The sequence below is a fragment of the Anopheles stephensi genome, chromosome 2 (assembly GCF_013141755.1).
Source record: "Anopheles stephensi strain Indian chromosome 2, UCI_ANSTEP_V1.0, whole genome shotgun sequence".
Lineage (NCBI taxonomy): Eukaryota > Metazoa > Arthropoda > Insecta > Diptera > Culicidae > Anopheles > Anopheles stephensi.
The window spans coordinates 79,259,116-79,286,556 of record NC_050202.1 but is presented as its reverse complement, the minus strand read 5'-3'; the positions used below and the strand labels follow the sequence as shown (position 1 = coordinate 79,286,556).

The window sequence follows — 27,441 nt, the reverse complement described above, 5'->3', positions numbered from 1 at the left end:
TATCTTCAGCCATCTTCACAATCGTAGACTTCGCATCCAGCGACCAGTGCAGCCGCTTGATACAATTTCCTCCCAAGCTTAACGAAACGCCTACACGGTTTTGCATTCCATTCTTTCGGCTGGCTGAACCAGGCGCCACGAGGCAACGCGGCGGAGGCATGGTTGATGTGAATAAATTTAATAAAAGTATCCAACAATTTCCCGCACTCTTGGGGATAGAATGCCCGGGCAGCATATTGGGCCGGGGATTCGTCTACGCGGTGGGATTTTCCTGTCCGAGTTTTCTGACACATTTTCGAATCCACCGCACCACCGGCAGGTCCAGCACACATTGGGCTGGATTCGTCCGTTTGCTCTGTTGTTTCGCTTTTCCACCGCTGCTGGCCGCTGCTGGTAGCGCGGGCAAACGAAATGAAAATTGCCTGCCAAAAGTCGGACGAGCGGACCCGGCGTCCAGTCCACGGCCAGGTCCCCGGCGCACCCCATTATCATCCTTCGTCATAATGGCCGGCGCGTACACCCCCGGGTAGCCATATTCGTTTTTACGCATTTTCCTCCATGTTTGCCGGTATGGGAGCCGGCGCAATGAAGCCAAGTACCGAGTACACATTTCCCCTAACTTCTCACCTACCAAGCTAGCAACTTATCTACGATACAGCCCCGTGTTCTTAAATTTTGAGGCTCTGACGTACTGAGAAGCACAACACTACATTCAGCACATAGCGCGGAAAAACTTTTGTTTTCCAAAACAAAAATGTTGATGCTGCGTCTGGGGATGATTCTCTAGCGGCCGATCGTCAAACGAATTAGTTGATTGTTTACATTTTCACGTCCTCTTTTGCAGGGCTTGGCTCACCTTGTGTCAATCAAATGGTGGTTCTTGGGAGGCATCCGGAATCAAGCGAATTAGTAGAACTAATAAACATTGTCGATTGAGGCACCTTTTTTTTTTGGAAGGGGGGGGGGGATGGTTCATTCATCTGTTTCTACTGAACAGCATTATTTATTTTTGGTATTTTTCGGTAAGAAGCGAATTTCATTTAACACTTCTAGGAAACTGTAATAAAAGCATCCGGCTTAGGAGAAACTAGATTACATCTGGATTTTGTTATTTAAATTCGTTTTTGAATAATGTTTATCAAGTGCTACTTGGGGCGGCCTTGAGCTCCAGTGGTAGCGGCACCGGTCTTCACACAGCAGGACCTTACTTTGAATCTCGTCCGGAATGGAACTCCGTACTCGAAACTTGAGACCCAACGATAATTTTTATCAAGTGAAGCCAAAGAGTGAACACAGAGAAGCCAAAGAGGAAAATTTGCTCCAAAAGTTGGGAAAGTTATAAAAATCTACTAGTTTAAACATCCGGTAAGTCTGTACAAACAACATCTGCTGAGTAGATAAGAACGACACCGACGAAAAAATAGGAAAAACCCCATCTTTCCATCGCTGAGTTGCAACGTAGACTGCTTACCAGATAGACTGCCCAACCTCACAGCACAAAACAGACCCACACACGCGCTGTGTGAAAGCCGCATGTAATCTTCGTAAGAAGCTTTAATGCCGCAATCCGGCATGATTTTGCTCCACCGCCTATACATTCCGCCCGACGTATCCTTGCGGCGCTACTCAAAACAACCGGCACGGGACCAACAGAAGCTCGGTTGGTTGGTCGGAGTATACTTCACACGCTTTTCCAGTCGCTCAGACGTTCGGAAAACAAACGTAACGTAAGACGACCAGATGTTCGATATTCGCAAGACAGCAGCAGCAGCAGGAGTACCAGACGCGCTATCGTACAGCATATTTCCCTGTAGCGTACATGCTGCAGTAGCAGCACACGGCGGCACAACAGGCTTTATGCTTGATGTATGAGATCCATCTTGCTTTTCTTTCTAGCTCTCTCGCGCTCTCTCTCCCTCTCTCGCTCGGCCGCACTTTATCCAGCATGGAGTTGGTAGTAACACACCATGGATGAAGATGGCAAACGAGAAACATGCACTACCACTACACCAACACTGCTCCCCATGAGCCAAACACAACCACACTCACACAGAAAAACCATCCACAACGCCTAGCTAGCGCATGTTTAGTACCACAGCCTACTACTAGCAGAGGACTTGTTGTTTATGGGAAGCAATTGGAGAGATTTCGGGTTTCCGAAACGAGGCGACAGCTTTCGCACCGTACTAAACACACGCGCTTTCTTCACGGTCACAGTAAAAAAAAATAGGCACGAAATAAATTACCTTTTCACACACACGCGCACCATCCGCCAATCACCCACATCCGTCACACACGGTTACACTCCGGAATGCCTTGCTGCGACCATGACGCACTGCTTCACTTCGACACGATTTCGTACCATAATTCGACACTAAATTACGTCATTTTACAGTGGTTTTCCCGTGAAGATGAAGCTGAGAACGGGTCAACCGATGCTGATGAGTGGTGGGAAACCCGTCCGCGCCACGGGACGCTCGAGAATCGATTGCGTTTTCCGGCACGTAACTTTACGTCCGAGTCACAACACTGGTCCGAGCCAGAAACCAGCTGGTTTGAGAGCTTCCGTTTCTTTTTGCGTTCAACACTCACCACACACAGAACGCGTATACGTTCTCCGGCGGGCGACCGCCTAATACACGCGCCGGAGGGGCTTGTTTTGGTATGTCGGGCACTGTGTTTGCTAGTAGTAGTGGCAGTGGTGGTGATGATTGCAGCCACGAACACACGGCACGCACATACAGCGAAGAGAATTCACAAAAGCTCTCTTTTGAGCTCTGCTCGGGATGAAAGTGGCGAACCCGATGCTTCCGCAACCCCTGGCACAACTTTACGCCCCCTCCCGTTACGGGGTGACGACGTTTCGAGGGATGCTTATTAACACGCCACAAAGGGAAACTTTGGAACGATTTTAAGCACCACTGTCACTGTTGCTGACATTTCACACTCCAAACACACGCGAGTGGTATGGGAAAATGTGGTAAATGAATTCCGAACCTTCTCACTGATTGGAGTCTTTCAATGTCTCCACAGAAGCACAACGGCGACGACGGCGACGACGACGACGGCAACGACGATAACAGTGCGACGCGTGCCCTTCGTGAACGGCACGTCCTTTCGAATCTACGAATCAACTACTACTAAAGCAAAATTTCCCATCTCGCGAGCAGCGGTCGTGCGAAGCTGCCTTTCGAAACAACGACCGAAACGACGAAACCAACCCAACCACCGCTCCCGACAGTGTTACAACCCCTTGCAGAAACGGCAATCTGCTATCCTTTGCGCACGTGCCGCTTGAGGGTTGTTTGTGCGCTAGTGCATGAGCGTGATGGAAAGCGAACGTTGAGGGGTTGGAACGCACGAACGCATTCTCGACAGCACACGAATGCACAAACACATGCTGAAACGCACCTGTTTACAAACGGGCAAGCTACGGCCCGTCTTCTCGTGTGCGTACCACTGTGGAAAACTGGTTTTCCGAAGCTTTTGTTTCTCCACCATCCCCCATTGAAAGCTTCCTGACGGCTTGTGTTGATGACAGGCGTGTGCAAACGCACACCAACGTCGTGCGGCAAAGCAACATGGGTTTGGTTGTGTCGGAAACAGGTTTGAAATTGTAGCAGTGTGTGTGTGTGTGTGTGTGTATGTTGTCATGCGAATAAAGCGCTAGAATTGGCTGGAGATACACATTTGGTGGAACTTAAATTCTATATTATAAAATTTTATAAAACTGTATTTTATTTGTGTTTAGTATTGCTCATCGTCATTTTGTGGCGATAAGTACAAAACTCGATTTTGAGAAATAAAAACAACAAACTAATAAATATTTACGATTTTATTTATCTACATGTTTAAAACTCAAGCATACTTTACTATAAGGAAACTAATCACATTTTCTACTAGATCCTACTTGCACTATCGATGCCCAGCCCAGATTCGATTATGATGAGATATAAAAGCGCTTGATGATGGTTATGATTTCAGCACACCAAAGTTGATCCTCAGCTGCTCTAAAAATATGAACGTCAACACGGTGTGCGGTCCGAGTCGTATGAAGCGAGGCACGAATCCTTTAAAAAATCCAACCGGTCCCAGTTTGCTAATGTGTCGCAAAATAGCACCGATGCTACTAAACTCTCCGGGCTTTGCGTTCATCATAACCGTCTTTACAACGTCGATCGGTTGCGTCATAGTGGTCGCAATACCGCCGGCAATGACCGAGGCAAGGAAATGCGTACCGATATTATCGGTAAAGTAGCCCGTCTCAAACAGCGTTATCTTTGCCTGATCGTAGAACGTTAGCTGCCCGATAGTCATAAACACCGACCGAGCAGTGGCTGAACTAGCTCCAGCAAACAATCGCCGGAATCCTTCTTCGCGCCACACACGCACAATGCCATCGATTGCATTTTTGTAGCTAAAATAGAAGACACAAATAAGTGAACCGGCCAAGGATTGATGTCCTCATCTTACTTTCTGCGCTTTTCTGGAGGTAGTTTTACGTCGTTCTGCATACGCACGTTGATAAGATCTGCCGGTGAACCGACGAATCCACCCACCGTACCACCGATCGCGGCCATTACAATTCTACCGAAGAAACCGCTATCTCTGCCGTAGTCGGATTGCTTGCCAATCTCGTAAATTGCAAAACGGGTCGTTGAATACGTGAGCTGGCGCAATACAGCCGCAGTTACGCCGCTGTACAGTGCTGTAACGCCATCGTCTCGGATAATTTCTCGCGATAGTTGCAGCATCGACACATTGTTACGAATGTCCGTTTGGTAGAGCACTTTCAGCAGGTCTAGTGGATGTGTGCAGTATGCTGCTCCAGCGCTCGCCAATCCTCCGAAATACCATCGGGACGCTTTTTCGGGCCTATTTAATGCCATTTGGTGGGACATGTAAACACGATCTGGAACGAGCACGTGGAAGTTTTAAATATCATTCCATTCTCACCAGCGCCATCTATGAATGGTTGTACCGAATTACAGTCGGTACAAATAAATGGTACAAAAAAATGGTTTTTTAAAGGTCAAAGTTGTAAACAACATTTAAAAAACAGTATTAATAATTAAAAAAAGGACCAATTTGTAGTAATTGCGAAGAAATAAAATAAATTAAAACAAATCGAAGTTTGGTTATTTTCAAGTGAATTTTGGCACAAATTTTGAAAGCCTCACCCACAGTGCATTTTTGACAGCGGACCGAAAACATCTGATCCAAATGTCAATATCGTGTTGATATCGGAAAATTTTATCCATCTTTCCACTTCGCGTGTGTTGTTTATCTCGCCTCGAGCAGCCAGTTCTACTAAATCAACCTGTGCAGCTTGCGTCCCACTTGCTGGCCAGCGGACCTACTCAACTTGCTACTTACTTTTTCACTAAAGAACTGCGAAACAGGTACGAACTACACGCACCGCATCACCAACGTCAAACTATCTTTATCTCGGAGGACTGACGTAAACAATGGTTAGGTAAACACACGATACGTTCCTGCACAAGCGGACGTACTAAAACGCAGGCCGGCTAACGTTGATAAATATTTATTGCGATGCAATTTTATCTCACCAGCATAGCTATCCCGTTCTGTTTCGCGTCACTTTGTGAGTATTTACCACTATCGCAAAATCCTATTTTTGCAAATTAAAAGAAAAAACAAAAAATATGTATACCCATAACAAGTTCGATACCGCCCGTTTGACGGTAACGCAAATCGATCCATGCCGATCCTATTTTGAGTGTGACTCGTACTCCTTGTTCGTTAGTGGAATGTGTCAAAATTGCTCTAAAAGCTCACGGTAACCCGTAACCGGTAATCGTTAGTGGATAGCAGGAGTGTGTGTGTGTGTTGTTGTTTGTTTTGGTGTTGATACTACTTCGAAGCTTCCGGCTTCAAGTATCCAAAGTTCATGCGTAACTGCTCCAGGAAGACGAATGTTAGGATGGTGTGCGGACCAAGGCGCACGAAGGCCGGCACATATCCCTTGAAGAACCCGAGCGGACCGAGCCGCGCCGTAAAGCGGACAATGTCCCAGATGCCGTTGAATTCGCCCGGTTTCGCATTCATTGCGCGTGTCTTCAGCACATCCAGTGGTTGTGTGAGCGTGGTGGCGATCGCTCCCGCCGTTAGCGAAGACAAGAAGTGAGTGGTCAGATTATCGCCGAAATGGCCGGATTTTAACAGTAAATCCTTCACCAAATCGTAGAACGACAGCTGACCGATGGTCATGAACACGGCACGGGACGTTGCTGTGGACGCACCGGAAAAGAGCCTTGCGAAGCCTTCTTCCCGATACACACGGAACAAACCGTCGACTGCGTTTTTGTAGCTAAAAAGAAAGTAAAGCCAAAACAGCGTGAATATAGGCCTATACCAAACACACACATATTACACAATGCATCTTACTTGCGTCGTTGTTCGACCGGCAGCTTGATGTCGTTCTGCATTCGCACGTTCACCATATCGGCCGGTGTACCGACAAAACCACCAGCTGCTCCGGCAGCTCCAGCAAGGGCCGCTTTGCCCAGGAACCCGGAATCGTTGCCCATCGCTTGTTTGCCAACTTCGTAGATTCCGAATCGCGTCGTCGAGTATGTCAGCTGACGCAGTAGCGACGCCGAAAGGCCATTGTAGAGTGCCAGAACGCCTTGCGTCCGTACCACCTTTCCCGTGAGCTGGAGCAGCGAGATTTTACCCTCTTGCTGCGTTTGCAGCGTCACCTTCAGCAGGTCGAGCGGATGGGTGCAGCATGCCGCACCGGCACTAGCCAATCCTCCGAAGTACCAGTACGAAAGGCGTTTCTTCTTGTCGTCGGACATTGTGTGGCTAGAAGTAGAAGATAGCAGGCAGACGGAATATCAGATCAGTGTGTCACATTTTTTGGCCCACCACACGGTGCAACGGCTGATCTTGTAACCATGCCAATCAGCTGATAATATTGTGTCACAATCTGCGAACAGGAGAATGTAAACAAAGAGCACGTAACACCCTAGACGAAGGTTAAGCTAAAGGTGCGCCCCCCACAAGATATAACAAAGTTTTCCTTGGGTCGGTCATGAACACGGTCTAGGGCGACGAATATGATGGTGGTGTACGGTGAGCACAGGTGGCGACGTTATTTTTAGATAAAACCACGCCGAATTTGTTTGAGGAAGATAATGGGATGCATCAGCGGCGACCAATGCAAGTTAAGGCTTACCCGCTGGTGGATAGAAGGTGCTGCTGGTGTGGCGGAGGGTGGAAGGGAAAGTATAAGGCCAAAAATACGACAACGACGACGACGACGACCACGAACGGCGACGACGATGGCGACAAGCGACGGCAGCGACGGTGACGAACACTTGACTTGTTTTTTTTTTTCTGTTCGAAGATTGGCCGCAAGGAACATGACGTAATTGTCAAAGGGACCCAGCTAACAAATTCCACACACACCCTTCATTAGGGTGTGTTCTATTTGTTCAAGCACGCATTTAAAAGCAATCTTCACACGATGAATTCGTTTTTTTTGTGTTGATTGTGAGCTTTTGGCCATTGGGCTAATAATTCGTAATATCTCCTCCACAACATCACAATTACCCGACCAACCTGAATCCAAGATGGCGGTTCAAAAATTCGCCATAATCCAGCCTGCTATAAAACGCGCCCCGTGCAGCGGAATGTCAAAAGCGGTAGCAAAACAAAAACACGCGAAACCACGAGCTAAATTCAAAACAACTAAGGTGAACGCGCGCGCACACGCCCGCTCGTACCGTACTATTTTACGACCGTTTTAGAAGATAAATATTCAGTTAGCCAGTGGTTGATAATTTGACCTTTCGGTAAGTGGACACTGTTAATCGCTCAATAAACGCGTTTTGTTGAGCGTTGAACCGCCGTCGTCACCCACGGTACGATGTGTTTGTGTATCCGATTAGCATACACGCTTGGTGCTTCCGCTGTTACTATGGGAGCACTGCCTTGGGAAACGGGCAGCAAGTCTGGTACACTGTATCGCAAAGTAAGTGCCGTACGCGAGCGGGATACGATAGTTTTTGAAACTAAATAAGAAACTTAATCACACTGCACGGTTTTGGTTTGGCAAACTTGATTTACTTTCACACACTCTGGAAACTGTACTCACCGGTGGGATGGAGAAATCTTTCCGGTGCGAAAGGAAGAACCACTCCGATGTACTTCCGATTCCGGTTGTAGGTAGTAATTGCGTCCGGAGGTACCACCCGCTCAGCCCGGCTCACGGCGATGAAGTGAGAATTTATCAGCCCGTTCACCGTTTAGCTAAATTTATCATCACTTGACGATTCCTGTCAGTGACAATATGTTGGAATGGACCGGGTTTTTTTTTTTGGTTGCTGTTGTTGCTGTGTCCTTCGCTGACGCACATGGGTGCTGATGGGTGATGTTTTATATTCGCACATACGGCCGAGACTGTTTCCATCTAGCGCGTTACATTTTCTTTTCGGTAATGTTCGGCCCCATTACGCACCATCGGATCTCGTTACATATTCACTTTAAGGCGGGCGGAATCTGGCTGCACGGGAAGCTTATTCATATCGTTGATTGATGATAGACTATGGTCGTGAAAATTCGGAGAGGAAAGCTGGAAGATGGTTTGAAGTCGAACAACAGCATCATTATCATCATCATTTTGAGGTTCAGCCCGGGCTTAATAAGCGATAGGCAAGCTAACCAGTAACGACATCATCATCAGACCGAACTGGTAGATGTGATACTGTCAACAGGGAAAGATAAAATCTTCATTAGAATATATTCAGTTGAGCGAGACCTGAGACAGACTTTTTCCTCGTCTCGCTGGCTTGGCAGAGATAACGTCAATCAGCCGGCATATTTGGGCGCGTCTCGTAAGAAGACAAGACTGACGCAAGAATTTCCCGGCATACCAAACCATCCCGAAGATCGTGTATCGATCGTTTTTACTGCTTGTGCAACAATTCAGCAAAAAAATCAGAATTATGTTTTATTTAGGAAACGCCTATTTACAATTCAAATGCTTTTTTCTCTTTCGAAGAAACATTGAAATATTTAAAATGCAAGCTTACATTTGTAGTACAAAACGAAGGTTTAAAATGTTCAAACGAACCCAGCAAAACCTGCCCCTCCATCAAAAGCTTTCAATGGAAAGGATCGCAGCGCCGCTCAAACAGCAATCAAATCGTTTCGCCAACTCAACCTCCCCATTCACAGAACCAAGTGCATTCCAATGAAGCGAAAAATTAAACAATCTGAACCAGTCCGACGCGCGCGGAAGCAACGCATATCCTTTAAAGAGAAGAATATCATGCTCCTTGCTTGGCTGTCTTCTGTGGCTCGGATTCGCTTTCGACGAACGATTTTTGGAGAGATAATCTTCCGGCTTCGTTAAGGATAGACCAACTGGCAGCCGGTAACAAACATCTTGCTATCTTGCTAACGGATTGCAACCTCTACCGCGCTGTTCGTTCTTTTCTTCTCCGTTTAGAGAACCATCTTGCAGATTGTGTTCTCGGAGAACGACGAAAGAACCACATTATCGACTCGTTAAGAACCGAAGAAAAACAAACTACCATGGAAAAGTTTTGTCCTACACGTGTGTGTGTGAGAGGTTAAACATTTGCACCCATGAGACAACCGTTGGGGACTGGGTTAAGGGTTGTTTGGATGGCTGTTGTTGGGTTCAGTTTGTCTTTTCAGGGAAAGTATTCCACTCGATAGTGTGTAGGGAATCTGTCCCCCGCCGAATCTTAACAACTAAATAATTCTCTAATTCTTTCTCAGATCTCAGATAACTCGGAACGCGACACAATACTACTGTACTGTCAGTGGATTTTTTGGAAACTTTTAGTTTTCCTACAGACCTTTTTTCACGGCATGAAGTAAAGAAGTGCGCTGAATATCAAATAAGCCTCAGCAAGGAAAAATATTTTAAGGTAATGTTAATATTTAATTGAGTCTCCCTTCTTTCCCACACACACAAACACACAACGGTAGGGTTGTCCACATATGCCGTCAAGAATTTGGCTTATTGCCTGTGCCGATCAATAAACTCGCGCCGGCATTTCTCTCTTATCTCGTATACCCACCGTTCCCTTTTATTGACAAACGAACTCGTGCAGCATGGCAAGCCTTCGCCTGCTGCTAGTAGGATTTATTCGCGGGTGACCAACCAAAAATAATACCGTTTGAACGTAAACTGCACCAGGAAGTGGGAAAACGCATGAGAAACGATTCATCTGCCACGCAAGCTTCACAGCTCATTAGGATTATGGAACGTGCAAATATGTCGATAAGACACTCGCCAGCGGCGGCATCGGTGATGATCGATTTCCTTCGATAATGCCGGTGTGTAACGTGCAGCGAAATTACCGGTTCGTGACTAAACGAAAAGCGGTCGTCCCAAAACATCATAAAACGCGTTCGCGTTTTCCTATTGCGCGTTTCTTTAAATATCTGCCACGCGGGGAGAAACGGAGCAACAATTCTGCTCTATCTTGTGGATAAAACATCAAGGTCGAAGCATCCAACGTAATTACAGCTCCACAATCCATACTCCGGTTCCGCTGTATCGAACACAATGTAAACGGAATGTTCGGTCCTGTTCGTCGTGCAAAACGCTGAAATAAAACTGGCGACCGATCCGAATCCACCGTAAAATGCATCCGGCGGCTCCGGCGACACGAAGGAGAAGTGTCTTGGGCGTCTTGCTGCTGCTGTCATTCGTACGGATTCGATCCTGTGTGAGAAATGTGAGCTGGAAAATAAATTGAATTTTACATCCCCCGTGCCTGTGAATGCGGTACGAAGGGTGTGGTTCAAGCTATGCTTACTTTGTCCACACACGAGATTGCTTCGCTGTTTTGCAGCACATGGCATTAAGCTGGTTGGGAAATTGATCGTACAAACGGTTGAAAAATGAGCTGCACGCAGAATATGGTTGGTTTTTTGTAAACGAACGGATAAAAACTCGATTTTATAGCTACATTTGCCGAATGTTTCTGTGTTGTTGGTAAGCTTTAGTACTTCTTCTTCCTTGGCACTACACAACCTCGAGAGATATCGGCCTGCCATTTCTGGCTTTCTGTGACTTAATTTTACCCCTAGCAAAGTAGTCAGCCTTGCGTACGGGGAGGCGGTCTGGATGGGATTTGAATCCCGGGTCCTGTGACCAGGATGTGAAGACGTTATCGCCTCGACCATCGGACCGCCCCTTAGTACATTACACTCTTAATCCGTTTATACTTTAAACTTTAAAGCCTTTGGGTTGAGATTTGCTCGAGCCATAAATTTAAGGCTGCATCCTAAAAGCATAATTTCACTCCGCTGGCTGGTTCATTCCGAGCTTTAATGGAGGAGAAGCAGCAATGGGATCGTTTAGGAAGCGCCTTACGCCGATTCTAGAAAACTTCCCTTGTACCCTCTCCAACCAATCCATAGAGGTGACACCTGCTGGAGGTACGGACCCAGCAGCAATACAACGCCCTCTCAAGCACAACGGATCACGGACCTCAGACGCCATTCGGTTTGATAAAGCCCAATAATTTGTTGGCTAGCTCGAGGGCTGAGTTGATATGTGGCTCAAAAGACAGTTTGTCATCGAGCCACACACCAAGGAGCTTTGTCAGAGTGGCTGGAGAGTGGTGAGCCACCGAGCTGGTAGCCATATAGCTGCTTGTTGTGAGAGCGGCCGAACGAGATTACTTTGGGAGGGAACGATTTGATGCAGTCCGAGATGAAAAGCGAAAACAGTAAAGAAGGTAAGAAACTGCCCTGAGGAATCCCTGACTTGCCTACGAAAGGATTGGAGAGCACACCGTCGACCCTTGCCCTGTAAGTTCGGTCCTTCCAGAGAAGAAGTGAACCACCGAACCCTTAGCGTTCCAGCTTATCCAAAAGCAGCCTATGAGGCAAGCAATCGGATGCAGCTTTGAAGTCCGTGTAAAGGACGTCAACCTGTCTTCCATCATGTAAGTGCGGAAACAAGTCAAGCATCAGAGACATTTGATTCGACAGCGTGGAGCGTCTAGGCATGAAACCATGCTGGGATGAAGGGATAAGTGGATGGACGATAGGAAGGATTGATTGACTGATTTCCAAAGCGAGGGAAAAACTCCCATACTAACCGACCTCTCACGATAAGGCGCGTCAATACGGGACCCACCACCTGTCTCGAGAGTCAATCAGCACTGAAGAGGGAATGCTGTCGGGACCGGGAGAGAAGGAACGCTTCAGGTCAGATTAATGACGTCAGAAGGGCTCGTGAGTCCCGTCGAGAGAGTCGAAGAAGAGTCAGCTGGGTCCACCAAAAGACCCTCAAAGTGATGAGCGAACAAGTTACTAATTGCCGGGGGAGAGAATATAGAGCGGTCGCCCATAGTCATCGTAGATGGAATAGCAGAGCTACCCCTTATGCTCTTGTATGCAGCATGATTGAAATAGGTCCTTCGATAGAGCTTTGCCCTAGAAATGCTTTCTGTGGTCGCTGTCAGTTTGGACTTTCTTCGATCGACGACGCGCCAACCAGCAAAAGTAATATTTCGAAGGCGTCGTTTAGGACATTCTTCCAACGGGGAGGCAGTCTGTATGGGATTTGGATCCAGGTGTTGCCGTGTGAAGACCGGTGCCGTTATCGCTTCGGGAACCCATTCAGAATACTAAGTTGGTTAGTCAGTCCTCACCACGGGGAGACGGTCCGGATGGGATTTAAACCCCGCGCCTGCCGTATGAAGTTAGTTAGTTGGATGAATCGCTAGGACACAGGGTCATCGTGTGAAAAATCTTTTAAATCAACCTATAGCAACGACACCTGTATTAAACGAAATGGGTTCAACGAGATAAATTCCAACCAACAAATTGCAATGCTATTTCTTAGATTTACACAAAATTCTTCCCTGCTAGCTTTTAAATTATCCCTCGTTCGATAAAACCTCGCAAAAGCCCTGTAGATTGTGAAGGCCTGTATTTTGCCTGTAAATATTTGCCGGTACTCATTTTTGCGTGTGCAAGTAGTGTTTGCCTGCTCGGTTGCGAAAAGCATGATGTTGGTTTTTGGTCCACCGTCTCCGTCTGCTACACGACGAGTTATTAGCACCATTCCCGCGCTTCACCAACTTCCAACTCACTACCCAAGTTCGCTGTGCCGATGGAACGCTTGGGTCCCCCCCGGGTCGGTTTCGGTGCGATTACTCTTCGGGTTGGGGATTTTCGGTGCGGTTTGCTACTGTGTGGATCAAAGGGAAACATTTACACATTTGCCATCGTTAACGCCACCACCACCACCAGACAGAAGGATCTGTGGATATTGAGGCTAATTTATCTTCTTTACAGGTCTCCGGCTCCTTGCAGCGACCGTTTTGCACCTCACCTCTCGACGAGCATGGTTTGGGACATCCTGTCAGTCTGCGGTTGGCCGGTTGCCGGTAGCAGAGACGATCCACCGATGGAACCCCCCCGCGTCACGCTACTCCAAGAGCAGTCCGGTGTCGATGGTAGCTTCCTGCTGGCGATGCTGATGACGAACCATCTGAAGCAGAGTGCGGACAATCACGTGCTACTGGTGGCGGCAAATCATAACGCCGCACACTACACTGCGGCCTGTCAGAAGCTAACGTTCAACACCGCATCCGCCATCCAGACTGGACAGTTGTGTATCGTCGATGTACTAGCGGAACTGTATGCGAGCGGTGGCAGTCTGGGTTCGCCCGAACTGTTACAGCTTATCAGCGGCCGGATTTCAGACTACGACAAACGCAACACACTGATCATCGTGGACGATCTTACATTCTACAGCACCATGCATTCGGCGGGCAGCGGAGAAAATGCAGTGATCGATTTTATCGAGCAACTGCTCCACACCACCACCGCCGCTCACCACCATCGTATGGTACTCAAAGTGAACGCGTCCGAATGCTACGAACGGTTGTGCACGTTTCTGATCGATTTGGCCGATGTAACCGTCAGCCTGGGGCCACTCCCGTCCGGCAGCTTCCGCGAGCTGGACGGTATCTTAACGGTACACCGCAAACAGTCCGCGTACCCGCTAATGTCCGCGGTTCGCGAACAGTCCAAAACGCTGCTGTACAAGGTGCACGACCGAATGGTACGTACCTACGTGCACGGTGAGGTAGGAATAAAAAATCTTTAAAAATGCAACCAATTTCACCTAACCGGTCGTGCAAAGATGGTGTTTGGCAACGCGTCAAGCGTAATATATCACCGTTGCGTTGAAGGGGGGGTATCTTTAAACGGTGCGGAAAGAAAATTCATTGCAGAGAGATGCAACGAAACCGAACATATTATCAGCAAATACAACATTCAACGGAAGGTCGTCTTCAAATCGTCTTTCGCAACCCATCTAATGCTTTTCCCCAGAGGAAGGATTTCCGGTTGCATTTGTGAACGCGCGGGGACAAGGTTGGTGCTGTACGTGATTCATTTCCGTCGCAATCGACGGTTTTGGACGACTGGCTCTATGGTTGCCAAATAGCTGCACCGTATAGCTGCAGTGGCGCTTACATTCCACTGTCGCTTTGTGTGACAAACTTTGACAGCGGGCGGAATTTGTTAAAATTTAATGAAGCTAAAAGTGAGCGCCAATGTACGACGGTGCACACGTGACAGCGCGCTTATGGACATGTAGACATCTTGCTACCGACTGTCAGCGGGTAAGTAGTTACAGCTAAATCTCATGTGCTCATGGCGTTGTGTAGACACATTCCTACAAGTTGCCACTGACGTGCGTGTGTGTGTTTTAATTACAAACGTGTTTACATGTCACTTTTAATTCTAGGAAAGGAAGAGACTTAAATTGTGACAAGTCAAAGGGTACCTTGCTCAAATTTAATGCCGAAAATTTTGAGAAACCGGAAACGGGGAAGCGGACTAATTCTTGGTAAGCAAAAGGCACTTGCACGCGCTAGCGTATGATGTCTTCTCGTATCTAGAGCGCCATTCGTTACAACCGGACCGGAGTAACAAAAATGAGCCACCATCGTAAAGATGGCCGCTTGGCTAGGCTGCTGTCCCTTCAAAGATATGCCCTGACGTGCTCCTGTGCACACAGGAGCGTACCAGTTTTATTTTCTTTTACGATCATATTTCATAGTGCCGGCGGCGTGTTTTCTTGCGCTACTTTCGTCATTTTGCGACAAGGGATCGTGTATCTGCCGGGGAAGCGTTACGTACACTTATGACTTATGCGCCATTATTCATTCCCATCCAACGTCTGGCTGCTTGGTGCTTGTCACTTTTTGGGCGGTGTGCGTGTCAATATTCTAGGCCAAATTGGCCAAACGGATGGGTGAAGTTGCGAATTTATTTATTGCCCGCAATTGAACGCATGCATTTGACAGCAGCCGTTCGTTAATGAGGATCGCAATCGTTGGTGCTTTTCGGGTACGAGGACTCTTCAAAGCACGTGTTTTGTAGGGTGTGGTGTGTCCTTAACGCAATGTGTGCCTTCCAGAGTGTTGGTTAATTTGGAACCCTTATGTATGCTGAACGAGTGTGTAGAGAGCTTATTGCTTCTAGTTCATTTTAGGTCTATAATATCAGAACTCTTTATTGTGCAGGTAGGCGTTTAACTTTGAATGCAACCGTTATATATAATCTGTTACTTTAAGTTTATATTTTAAAATTTAAATCGCGTCCACAGTTCGTGGTGCAAACCTAAATTCAACACACCTCACCGTCCCACTTTTGTAAAATCTCGTAAACCCCAAATACTTTGTAACACCGAACCTTTATTTAACGTTTCCCAACCCAACGTTTACTCCCGCAAACCAAATCCATCAGATAGCGAAAGGCTGAACCGTTCGTATTCCGGTCGGTTTGTTCTGATCCCAGGCCCAGTAAATGGAATCACGATCGTAAATCGCACACCCCCCCCCGTACTAGTCCATTAAATCCCAATAAGAAACGGAAACAGATTCCACTAGCTTCGTAATCGTAATCCGTGTGACCTCCATTCCAAAACAAGAGCCACAGCACGGTGTTGCACAAAAGAAAAGGGATACAAACGTACGTAAACGCCTTCTTTACGCACCGTTTTACGCGATGCACTAATTCCGTCACGCGTTTTCTCGGCCATCGATTTTCGCTTATCGATCGAATGGGCTGAAGTCCCATAATCGTTCGCAGTTAGTTCTGTCGGTTGCCTTCTAAGCCCAACTTGTGTCGTTCTCTACCATTTTGGCGAGGGTGATATTGATTTTTTTTTTGTCCATCCTTTGCCCGATGTTTGCGTTTGGGTGAGTAGATCTGTATGAATGAAGCGGCATCATCCGGGAAGTGCCATCGTTCTGACCCAGGGGAAAAAAAAGGAATACTGGGAGGCACTAAATCTTTGTCCCGATTCGTGATATTTCGATTATTTGACTTTGGTGAGTTGTCCATTAGGGGTGGGTGGGTTTCGCCCCCTTCGTACGTAACATTTCGGCATCGGAGCAGGACCGATCCGAGGCGGCAGCAAGTGGCTCCATTATTTGCTTTTTTGCAAACGTATGTGATTTTGAGTGGTGGCAGATGTTTACCGTGCTCTCCATCCCCATCTTGGGCCAGGAAAAGTCGCCCCCCCCCCCCCCCCCCCCCCCCCCCGTTTGTCTTATCTGACAAGATTAGTGAAGTGAGTGTTCGGTTTGTGGGGGTTGGGGTTTTCGTGGCAATGCTTTTATGTTGCGCTCACGTCGCGCTCGCTTGATTCGCTCGCTTCCGCCAGGAAATCGAATCTTATGTTCGTGGGAAGGCAAGCACATTTCATTCCGCGGTACCACGAAGCCACGCTACAGTAATTTAATCAGGAGATCGGATATTTCCTTTCAAACCGGTTCGCGGGAAAGCTCGAGCAGTGCGCCAAACAATGCGACGATGCGTACACGTCCGGGCGGTATTTGATTTTAATGGGAAAATAATTTGACAAAGTGATAACGTGACGAAGCGTTTTGCAGCGTGAGTATTCAAATCCTGATGGTCCGCCACGATTCGCAACTTTTTTTTTAACAAGTCAATTTGATTTCGACAGCTAACTTAACTTATGTGTGTGAAGTGGCATAAGTCGCCTTTAGGAGTTATGGTTCTGCGGCCCACAAAAAAAAAAGGCAGAGGGAGCCCATTTCATCGTCCCATTGTTGTCTGTTGGTCCGGATCGGTAGCACAAAAAGCATTTCCATCGTGAAGCACCATTCCGGGGGGAAGGGGGTTATTTTTTGTTTGTTGTTTAGCGGGCTGAAGAATCATTTATCAAACCGATTGTCATAACACAAACGTAAACACATATTAACAGCAATGATTAATGATATCGTGTTGCTGCTCCGCTGTATGTTTTTGGTGACTACAAGATCACATTAAAGTTGCAAAATTTAAAGCACCTCACCACGCTGAGGTGTTCCGGAACGATGTTTTTTGGATTTGGACACTCCGTCAAATGTTTAACATTGTTCGACAGGAAAAGGCAAATTAAGGTAAATTTACGGTCGGCCAATCGAAATAGAATTGTTTGTTAGTTGCTGTTCCCACTCACCCACTCCAATGGCCGTTTACTATGACTGACTGACCATCGAACGCTCTTGGCTGGTTGAGCATTGCAGCCGATAGTTTTAGGGTCCACTGAAAGCGGTTGTGCTCTCAATGATGATGCTTTACGGTCTGTGCATAACGATCGGACGGGTACGGGTTTTTTTTTTTCTAAAGTGATTCCCGCTCGTTGACCACTTGCAACCGGATGTTTGCAGGTCCCGATAAGGGCACTGGGCACGCGTGAAATGGATGGGTTTACAGGAAAACTTAAGACTGATATAGTCTGAGCTGTTCACGAGTCCGAAGTTGTCCTGCGTCCGATATCCTTTTTTGATGACGGTCGGCTCGTCGGCCGTAAGCCTTGCCGTTACATGCAATCAATATTGTCGTGTCTCCGTTGAAAGGTTTAGTTTTGCTGGTGTTCAACTTTCCGGACGGTTAGAGCTGGCCGTTTTTTTTGTTGCTTCTTCTTCTTTTACCCGTTGCTTCCATTCCTCTGGAATTGAGCTGAACGCAGGCTGAAATTGACAGGCTAAATCGGGGGGGGGGGGGGGGGGGGGGGGTTGTTCGATCAGCAGTACTTTCGAGGCAAGGTCCACTGCGCCTAGGCTCCGTAAATCGATACACAAAACCGTATCCCTATTCACCCTCAGGGGTGGGTGGTTAACAATAGCAAGAAATCGTGATCCTTTCTGTAGTCGACGAGACACTGAGAAGATTGAGTGGAACGAAGTACAAGAACTGCCGTTTATGCCGTTGTCCCACGAGGAAAAACGGTATGTCCTAGGTGGGTGGGATTTTTTTTTCCCCCGTTTTCCGTTCTTGCTCTCCGTATCATACTGTTTATGATTCGGTGTGGTAGGCGATAGGCGTGTGTGACAGGCCCGGTGATGGCAAGCGATTGACGGAAAGGGAACGATAAAGGCTCAGTTTGCAAAACCGAATCAAAAACCTTAAGGAGCGAAGGAACCATGCCCTCCGAAAAGGGAACGTTCACGGTTTCGTTGTCGTTTTTTTTTTTAATTATTCTAATATTTTGCTATCCTTCAAAAGCACCTGGTGGAGTTCTTAGCGAAATTTGAGACGACTGCGAACGAACGAACGAAAACTATTCAAGGTATTCGATGAAACCTTTGGCGACTTTTTGAAGGTGGTATTAAAAAGTTCCTTAAGCAGTTTGATTACTATCGCGCGAGCAATAAATCGCACGTTTAAAGCTCAACACTCGCTCTTATTTGTCCTTTTTGATCGATTGCGCCCTCTAAATAAACCGTCAAAATCAACAGCCGGTCGGGTGATTGATGGATGTGTATATAGGGTCCAGGGTTTATTTAACCGTGCCAACTACTTTACGGCACGGCTTCCGGATTTCAAATTGGACCCAGCCATTTGCTCCGTTTAAATTTTCCTACCCCAATTGGTTTATTTTCCTTTTGTAGGGCAGCCCTTTTTCGCTGCTGAAAAGCAAAGTTGTAGAATCATTTAGAGCGATAAACATAAACAGTACAATTCCTGTGAGAACGCTAGTTAAAGTACGCAGCAGAATGATCCTTCCGAATGATCGGAAAAACGAGCCGCGCGTGTCATCGATTTGGTACAGTTTTTCCGATGATAAAACAGATGGTAATTTACTACCATTAGATGGCGAGTGTTTGCTTTAAATATTTACTCACACACACATGTTCTTCCTTTGGAAGGGAAGGTTTTCGAGCGCGCCTGTCCGAAGCATTTCGCACGCAGCTCCATTGAACGAGCTTGAAACGGATCGTTGACGGTCATTATGCGGTCATTTCAAACGCATCAAAACCGGAGACCCGGGGGTGGTTTCAGTTGCAAACCCGCTGTCGGTTTAACGGCGCCATACTGTGTCCCGGTGGCGGTGCGGAAGTGACTCCATGTGTGTGTGAGTCTGTGTGGTCATACGTTCTGTTTACAAGGTTTTCAATTTCCGTGCTGACCGGCTTTCCCAAGTGCCCGCGTGCACTTGTCCCTCCGCACCTGCAGTTCGTGGAAAACTGGGCGAGAAAGAGAGAGAGAGATCGAATCAATTAAACCGGCAGCCGCGGTCAGTTGTGCACAGATGGAAACCGATCCGTGCCGGTTGTGTGAAATCGGTGTCGGGGTGGCCCACAACAACACTCACTCACTCACACCCGACTGTAACCGAGTGCTGCTGCCATAATTCTGTCAAAACTGCTCGGGTCGGTTTGCTGCGCCCATGTGCTGTGAAGGCGAACAGCTGAATGGCGCAGGAATGCAATGGTTGGCGGTGGGCCCGTGAATAACTGGCCGTAACAGCAGGAAGTGCAAACACGGTGGTGGTGGTGATCCAATTTGATCGATGTGGGAAGCGTGTTTCACATTTAACTAAATATTGACTTCGAATGTGCGCGAACTCTCGGATTAAGGGGGGGGTGTGAGTGTGTGGCGAGATTTTTGGGTAGCCGAATAGACCTCGATACAGCTAATCACCTTTCGACTTCTCGGGTGGAAAAATGATGTATGGTTCATTCATGAATGGAGTGCAAAGAAAGCAAAAACCGAGCTGAGCTGATGGGATTCGTTTGAATGCTTTCGGAGCTGTTGGAACTTTATATGTAAATGTTTTAAACGGCACACTTAGAACTAGAAGGTGTAAATAGGTTTATAAGCTCAGAAAAGTGTGTTTATTTTTTCTTGAAAGTTTTTGTTTGGTTTAGAGTTTAATATATTTAAAATTCAGCCAAGGAATCCCCAAACTGTGATGGGTTTTCTGAAGCAAATCCCTTGAAGGCGAATTGATGCCTCAGCCCTTTTTCGGAGAGGGCCTCAGGTTGATTTAAGAGGGCTTCATGGAGTTGCCATTGAAAAAAAGGTATCCAATGTTAGTCATGGTCCCAAAAATGCGAAAGCCCAAGTAATGGGTATAATTGAAACTGTTGTTGAGGTCTAGAATCGACTGTAGCATCAACTGGTTCGAATCGATGCTGAGGGTCATATCTTAAATGGATCTTGTTGGAAGTATTGTAATTTACTCGTTCTGTATTTGTTTTTGCAAATTTATTACAAGAAGAATTTCTATTCTATGGAAAAATTGCCAAATTTATGTATATTTTTAACCACAAATCCTATACCATCTAAGAATATTGCCCAGGATAGCATAATTTTTCAACCAAAATATTTACTCCCATTTCAGTCCAGCTTCGGAGCTTTTTCACAAGGATCCTACCTGGAGGAACATCGACCCCCGTTTAACACTTTTCGTCACGGAACACGGAAGATGGTGACCCGAAAAAGTTCACAACGGGGCTAGCTTGTAGCTTAGTTGTTATTAAACACTCGATCGTGTAGAATATTCCTGTATCCCACCTACGGATGTGGAAAGAGTTCGAAAAACAGTTCGTGGTCAACGAAGGCTACCATCAACCTTGAACAGAACCACGTTTGGGAAAAGATTCAGAGATTTCTCTCCGACGTTCATATATCTTAGCTACCTCTTTGACATTTCCTTCTACCTTTCAACTATCTAATATCTTAGAAAGTTTTCCACGGGACCAACAGGCGGGACATACAAATGCTGGGCGTGCTAGGCCCATTATTCGTAACTTTCTGATTTATTTTAGCGGGACAGTTCAAAAACCCGACAGCACCGAAAGAGGTAGAAATATTTTTTGTTTAATCAATAGCCCGTCTGAGTAAAAATAGACCAGACTTTCCGCCAGTCGTTTAAATCTTGTCATCGGCTGCAAAGTCTCGTAATAATTTCCACGAAACTTGTGCGAGTTTCAAGCAATACTGTGCCTCTAATTACAGGGGTTTTCAGTTGATTAGGCAATAGCATCCATTTGTATGGCAGGCTTATTAGATGAAAGGGCAACCAAAATTAGTCCAAAATTAAATAAAAATGCCTTTGATTGTAATGTCCTCAGATGACACTGCATAGTATCCGTTGATATTGTACACGTCCTTTCAGCGCTCGGGTAAGTGCGTGCAATATCAACGGCTACTATGACAATATCATCTGAGCACTTCACAATTAAAGTTTTTCGCGTTCTGTCTCTTTAACAATAAACTGGGCAATTCGTTTTACTGAAATCACTTTAAAGTTTTCCTGCACCACCATTACACCAACAATCCAATTACGAGGTTTACTGCAGTTGTATTATTTAACTTCCTCTCATAACACCAATCGGGTGCGCATTAATTTCATTTCACTATCAATGTTGCATCCAGCCAGAATCTACTGTCCAGAATCATCAAAATATAAACAAAACAAGAACGAAACAAAAAGAAAAAAACACACCACTTTACCACACCAAACTTGTCCAATATTCACGGCTAACTGGAGAACTTCCGTGCTGCGGAGCCATTTGCATTTCAAATGCTCCGATTGCCCACCCCAAACACCCGGGTTGAATCAGTTTGCTCGTAAAATGTATTCCTTCTTCACCCCAAAAATAACTACCCCAGAAAAGCCCACCCCACTCTTTCCGGGTTCGCCCAAATAATAAACTCCCAGTCGGAGTTGGTGTGTGCCTGGCCTGATCGGAGCTTTCAATGCTTTGCCATAAAATTTGTCACTTGCAATTCCTTTCCGCTGCCACCCGCAACCCTGCTGCCGATGTGGGGGGGGGGGGGTCTGTGATCGAGCGGGACAATGTGATCAAATCTGTAGCGCTACCACACCAGCCCCTATTCCGGATCGTTTAGCTGCCAATCCGTCCATTGACTAACAATGGCGGTGCCGCCGAGGTTGAGAACTTCCTCGTGTTTTTGGGCGGTGTTGGTAATCCCTTTTTGCGCCCAGCCAATCTGGTGTAGGATTTATTTTCAATTAGTTTCCGGTAAGCCTGTTGTCGGGATTTCGTTGGGAGGGGGGTGGGTGGAACCAAAGCGAAGGTCAAACGCGTTTCGTAACGATTGTGGCTGCTGCTGTAACTATTGACATTGTACCGTAACCCTTTGCGAACGCCATAAGGGAAGATAATGGTTGAGTATGTCTGTTTTTTTGGTCTTCATCTTCAACCGTGAATCTCTCAACGCCGAAGATGATGATCGTTAGGATCGTAACGCTTTTTTTTCGCTTATGTAATGCTTCCAGTGGACAAAGCTTCACATCATCGTGCTGTGGGGCGAATAACAAAAAAATCTCTTTAACGGGTTTTTGCCCATTTACAAAAGGCATTTAGCGAGTGTTTCGGAATTAAGTCTTCAAGTGATAATTTGTTCGTCGAAGCTGGACTTTTTTTTACAGCTCCCAGCGGGTACTTTAGAACCGATAATGGTTTTGGCTTGGTGAATGGTCACGCTTCGAAGATAATGCACTTGTACGCCATTTAAACCTTTGGCAGACTGCAACGATTCGCCAAAAACCCTGCTGCTAAACGTTCGTCTCAGCACCCGTCGAATGATCGATGGGTTCGATCAATCCGGACCAACCACGGGTACCACCTACGGACGTGTACCAATCATTAAAACGGAGGTTTTTTTGCTGTTGTTTCCCCTCTCTCCCACATGGCAATTTCCGCCTATTGCTCAGTTCGAAAAATCCGGTATGCGTACCGTGCAAAAAAAAAAAAACAAAGCAAAAGGAAACATACACTTACCCACCGTTCATTACACCGGTACGCCGGGATGGAATTGTTTGGCCGGTAGGGTGTTTATGATGAGCGCAATTAAATTCGAGCTACGCCGTCTGTGCGCTGTACGAATCTTTGGCCAGCAGAACTTGCTGTGCAAATTGCGGTGCAAACCGTTGCTGCCCAGATGCGATCGGTTAAGGTCACCGGTTCGGTTTGGGGCATCCTTCCCCGGATGCTCACCATTATGCATTGCGCTCGACGGTGGGTATGCAAATGCTCGGAGTACACACACACACGCGCGCGCGCTTTTCCGCAATATGGTCGGTCGGTGGTAATGTGGCAAAAGTCATTGAAGTGGCGTACCCGTTTGGCCTCGCGCTGTTGGATGATTTTCTTGTGATTGCTTTGCACAAACTTTTCGGACCCATGAAAACCAATGAAGAACTGGTAGAATCGAAATCGAAAGAGAAAAGTTCGGTCAGACAAATAATTGGGGAGGGGGGACTGAGCTTTATTTGCTTTGCTCGTTTTCTTCGACTTGCTGTGCCGCATCAAACAGGCATTGATTTTTGGAAGAAGTTTGAAGAAACTCTCGACAGTTTTCAGCAATAATTCGAAATTAAATAAAAAATGCATAAAATATTATTATTAAGAAGAGCAAGGACTCGCTCCTCCTACATTTCGCCACCATTTTATATTCTGGCTGACCATACCGATGGTCAACCTTAACTAGCGACAGTTATTGGACAAGCAAGCATGCAGCTCTTGCCGTCCCCGGTTTCCAAACTGGCAGACGGCCAGCATCGTAAACATCAACGCCCTACCGTACCATAGAAATGCCCGGAAGCATATTGGCACGGTTTTGACGGAACACATGGAATGACGATTTCTTGCAAGGTGGCCAGTTTTACATCCGGCTTTGCAGTCCAGTGTAAGAACGTGTGCATGCACATCTCAAATCTCGACACGTTCTGAGCACGGTCGGTCGGTTCCAACCAGGATGTGGAACGCAAGAGATCGATGAACCTGGTGCTTCTTCGAACCATTTTCCTACCATCCTTTTGCCGATGCCGATCAGTTCAATGGCTGCAAACGGAGAAGGAAGATAAATTACCGCATGCTGCTAATCGAATCGAAGCCAACGATACTCCCAATAGGTAGCCCAGCTTCCCAATTAATCGGAAACGATACGGTTAATCTAGCGTTTTGTGGCTGAGTTGCTTGAAGCGAATGAATTTATTTTTGTGCCAAAAATACAGCAAGACTCTTGTACTGTGCTGTTCAAGCTCACGCCGAGCGACTCTTGAGCGTTTTGATTAAAGCAACAACAACAACAAAAAAGTACGATAACGCAAACTGAAGTATTTAGTTGGCGCTCTGGCTTCATCCGGCCACGTTTGGCGACGAACCGCTTCGGTCGAGTCAAGTATCTCGGAGCTCTATTAATAGACATAATGTACATGAAAAACCGTCGGAGCTCTTCAAACCGGGGGGCAGCACGGGACCGGAAGGCAAGCGATCGAAAGACTACTCAAACAAATTACTTCCACCGTCTCGAAAAGTGGAACGTGGGTGGAATTGGGTGCGATGCGGTTCCCTAAATCATAAACTTTCCAGTTGGACCCATTTGTCTGTGCAAACATTCAAACACATGTTGTGGAAGGCAGCGCTGATGGAGCGACCTGGAGGGACCACAGGGTGTACTGTTTGCCTGAGTAAGTACTCAGCGGATTCTGCTATGGTTCAATATTTTTTGTTAATATCCCATTTAAACAGACATTTTATGAGCTCCAAGAGGTGTGTGTGTGTCTTTCTGTTGGGAGGTTTCAAGGCGTTCACAGAGACGGGAAGACTCTGCTAGGAAATTTTAGCCTCATTTCCGGAACTATTTACAGTTGACGCCAAAATTGGCCAAGAATTCGTAAACCGTCAGTCGTCTTTAAGAATTAAAATTACAAAAAATAATAATTTCCAGCATCGTTTTCCGCTTCTTAAAGCTACACAAACACGAACCAGACGCTACGTTGCAGGGGAAATGGTGTTGCGCGCGTGACATGTCGTGCAACATTCGCAACATTCCCCGCTTGACAGGATGTCGCGCAACATGCAAGCTGAAACTCGGGCTGAAAGTCATTCGAGTTTCAGCCTTCTTGAGTGACCGGGCGTGAGCGGCGAGCGTACTCGGCACTCGTTCTCATGCTCTCTTTTTCTTTCCTTTTGCTGTATTGGATGCTCCCCGCTCCAAGCACAGCTGTTATGGATATAAAAGAACAATTCTTAGAAACCTAGTTGCAAGGAGCAATTTACGATGCAATCGAACGTTTTATTCAGAATGTTTACAGCAGCTGGTCGATCAAAACAAAATATTGATTGCGTTTAACTAGCAGTGAAATTTGTACTGAAATTAGAAAAGGTATAAAAGTTATGAAAAACGAACGTGAAAAACTATACACAATTTCATTAGGTTGGGTACCTACCGACTATTTGGTTCACTGCACTAGTACGATCAAACACTTTTGCGCATGCGAATACACTTAAACTCTTTCAATAGCCACACGGTAAAGTTTATTTCACCAAAAACACTATAAAAGAATGATATTTGTATTTAAAATATAAAATTTTAAGCTTTATAATCCACTTTCATGCGCACCAAGCCAAGCCAAGTTGAAAACTGTTTATCTACCTGTGATCTGTCTGGTAAACCTTCTACCACAAGTGTGAATTTCCAACACATAGAACGAGAGAGCATTCAGGAGTAGCGTAGAGTGGTGGACTATGTGAGAGTGCGAGAGTGTGAGCCGAGCGCAAGGCGAAATTTTTCTAACACCTCAACGGAACGAGCGTTCCGGAATAGAGAGGGAAGGTAGTATCGAGGTGGAGTGTGAGGGTAGCTTATGCTCAGGAAGAATATTCGGCAAACACACTACTGGTGGAAGCGTTCAGGCATGAAGTGGGATTGCGGAGTGCGAGTAAGTTGCGCGATCGCTCGAAAGTGTGGGTCAGGGGTAGCGAGAGGCATCAAAATGAGTTACTCTCTGTCATGCGGGTCATCCCACGACGACGGCTCGTTCAAGACTCCAACGCTCGGTCGTTGAAGCTTTAAAGCTTGCATTTGGCGTTGGCTGCCTACCTTTTTTTTATGCGCCGCTTTTATTTATCGAAACCACCACAAGTGGCCGGCAATTTGATTGTGGGGCAAGAGAAAATAAAACCCCGTATTTACGATGTTTGCGCGCGCTTCAGAACATAACGAGTGGCGGCACCATGAATCTTCTCCGGGGAGCGAGTGGCAGCCACAGGGCAACGAATTGCACATTATGTCTTTCGCGGTCATAATGCGATGGGGGGGGGGGGGAAATCCCGGCCACAACATCGGAAGGGTACCTATTACCAAATTTGAATTTGCTTTGTGTGTTGCGGCACCGGCGGCAAGTGGAAAACGCGAAAGCATGATGCGGGAAAAGTTGCTTTTTTTGTGTGTTTGTGTGTTCCACCGCTTATATCGATACGGCGATAGGACAATCAACTTTCCGTTCGCACACTTCGAACGTATTCTAAACACACGTTCCCTAAGCCATCCTTCACGATCGTGCCCACTGGGTGGGGTTTTTCTGGGTGGAATTCCCAACTGCACTTGGATTGACGGGATCACGGGGTGGAAAATTTATTGACTAACAACAGCCGCACCGGTCCACGCACATCAAACAAATTGTGCTTGAGCCGAAAATCGATGCATAGATCGATACACACCCTTGAGACAGAGGACGCGTACGGTTGGGCGAATTCGCATCAACCGCCAGCGGACGATTTATGGCAGTATCAATGATGTCAATACAGCTCAATGTTCCGCTTACCGTGTCCTTTACCCGAACCGCGGCTCGTTTATTGTAAATTTTTCACCAACCATCAATCTTCATTTCGCGAGATACCGCCCACCATCATCATGAGCCGCTATGTGACTTTCGGTCGATGTCCAACGAAAACTAAAAAACAATGGACCGGCTGGCTGTCAAAAATTAGATGGCCAAAAGACTCAATAGTACTTGGTGCTGGTAGGCTTGCGAGGAGTTAGGCGTTTAGATGTTACAATAAGTCGTTCATGAAGTGTTGAAAGCTGGCATGGAAGCTGGCTTCGGGGTTTTTAATTGACGACCTGTAAGCGACGTTGATTGTTGGTGATTAGAGCCACCTTTTTATTAACCTTTCATTTGAGGCGATAAATTAGCGATTGGGACTCCGGTTTTAAGGACCAGCATACTTGGTCAGGACCACCTTACATTATCATTTAGAACTCTTTTACGTAGGATGGATCAGATAGTCCTTGAGACACCGGTGGCTGGTAGTTAAAATGATTGGATACCACTTTGTTCATTAG

General features: G+C 46.5%; 4 protein-coding genes across 16 annotated transcripts in view; 1 reads left to right on the top strand and 3 right to left on the bottom strand.

Annotated features, from left to right (window-relative positions):
- Nucleotides 1-3,153, bottom strand: part of LOC118505437 — a 137,162-nt gene extending 134,009 nt beyond the window's left edge. For 2 of the 7 annotated variants that reach the window (XM_036041228.1, XM_036041222.1), the window contains exon 1: nt 2,998-3,153. The gene's annotated coding sequence lies outside the window, so the exon portion shown is untranslated. Of the gene's footprint in view, nt 1-2,246; nt 2,904-2,997 lie in introns of those variants that run through there. The other 5 variants (XM_036041224.1, XM_036041225.1, XM_036041226.1 and 2 more) reach the window with 4 other exon arrangements.
- A 664-nt stretch (nt 3,154-3,817) lies between these two features.
- Nucleotides 3,818-5,519, bottom strand: LOC118505434 (mitochondrial dicarboxylate carrier-like). Of its 3 annotated transcripts, none has more exons than XM_036041215.1 (3): nt 5,377-5,519; nt 4,474-4,912; nt 3,818-4,417 (listed from the first exon to the last, which is right to left on the bottom strand). In XM_036041215.1, the coding sequence occupies exons 2-3, from the start codon at nt 4,899-4,901 to the stop codon at nt 3,973-3,975; spliced, it is 873 nt and encodes a 290-aa protein (XP_035897108.1). In that variant the 5' UTR covers nt 4,902-4,912; nt 5,377-5,519; the 3' UTR covers nt 3,818-3,972. The 3 variants fall into 3 exon arrangements, with proteins under 3 accessions (XP_035897108.1, XP_035897107.1, XP_035897105.1); XM_036041214.1 differs by having other exon boundaries at nt 5,288-5,382; XM_036041212.1 differs by lacking the exon at nt 5,377-5,519 and adding an exon at nt 5,181-5,320.
- Nucleotides 5,227-14,159, top strand: LOC118505436. 4 transcript variants are annotated; one of them, XM_036041221.1, is made up of 3 exons: nt 5,234-5,402; nt 9,775-9,926; nt 13,321-14,159. In XM_036041221.1, the coding sequence occupies exon 3, from the start codon at nt 13,370-13,372 to the stop codon at nt 14,135-14,137; it is 768 nt and encodes a 255-aa protein (XP_035897114.1). In that variant the 5' UTR covers nt 5,234-5,402; nt 9,775-9,926; nt 13,321-13,369; the 3' UTR covers nt 14,138-14,159. The 4 variants fall into 4 exon arrangements, with proteins under 4 accessions (XP_035897113.1, XP_035897114.1, XP_035897112.1 ...); XM_036041219.1 differs by lacking the exon at nt 5,234-5,402 and adding an exon at nt 7,663-7,820; XM_036041220.1 differs by lacking the exon at nt 9,775-9,926 and having other exon boundaries at nt 5,227-5,402.
- Nucleotides 5,530-8,276, bottom strand: LOC118505435 (mitochondrial dicarboxylate carrier-like). Of its 2 annotated transcripts, none has more exons than XM_036041217.1 (3): nt 8,123-8,276; nt 6,409-6,828; nt 5,530-6,331 (listed from the first exon to the last, which is right to left on the bottom strand). In XM_036041217.1, exons 2-3 carry the CDS (start codon nt 6,819-6,821, stop codon nt 5,875-5,877), a joined length of 870 nt encoding a protein of 289 aa, XP_035897110.1. In that variant the 5' UTR covers nt 6,822-6,828; nt 8,123-8,276; the 3' UTR covers nt 5,530-5,874. The 2 variants fall into 2 exon arrangements, with proteins under 2 accessions (XP_035897110.1, XP_035897109.1); XM_036041216.1 differs by lacking the exon at nt 8,123-8,276 and adding an exon at nt 7,202-7,719.
- Nucleotides 14,160-27,441: the final 13,282 nt, after the last annotated feature.

Coding starts and splice junctions, on each gene's coding strand:
- LOC118505434 (XM_036041212.1), bottom strand. CDS start 5,214: ATGTTTTCGGTCCGCTGTCAAAAATGCACTGTGG. Junction 4,913..5,180: donor CTGTCAAAAATGCACTGTGG/GTGAGGCTTTCA, acceptor TGCTCGTTCCAG/ATCGTGTTTACATGTCCCAC. Junction 4,418..4,473: donor CCTCCAGAAAAGCGCAGAAA/GTAAGATGAGGA, acceptor CTTCTATTTTAG/CTACAAAAATGCAATCGATG.
- LOC118505435 (XM_036041217.1), bottom strand. CDS start 6,821: ATGTCCGACGACAAGAAGAAACGCCTTTCGTACTGGTACTTCGGAGGA. Junction 6,332..6,408: donor CCGGTCGAACAACGACGCAA/GTAAGATGCATT, acceptor CTTTCTTTTTAG/CTACAAAAACGCAGTCGACG.
- LOC118505436 (XM_036041220.1), top strand. CDS start 13,370: ATGGTTTGGGACATCCTGTCAGTCTGCGGTTGGCCGGTTGCCGGTAGC.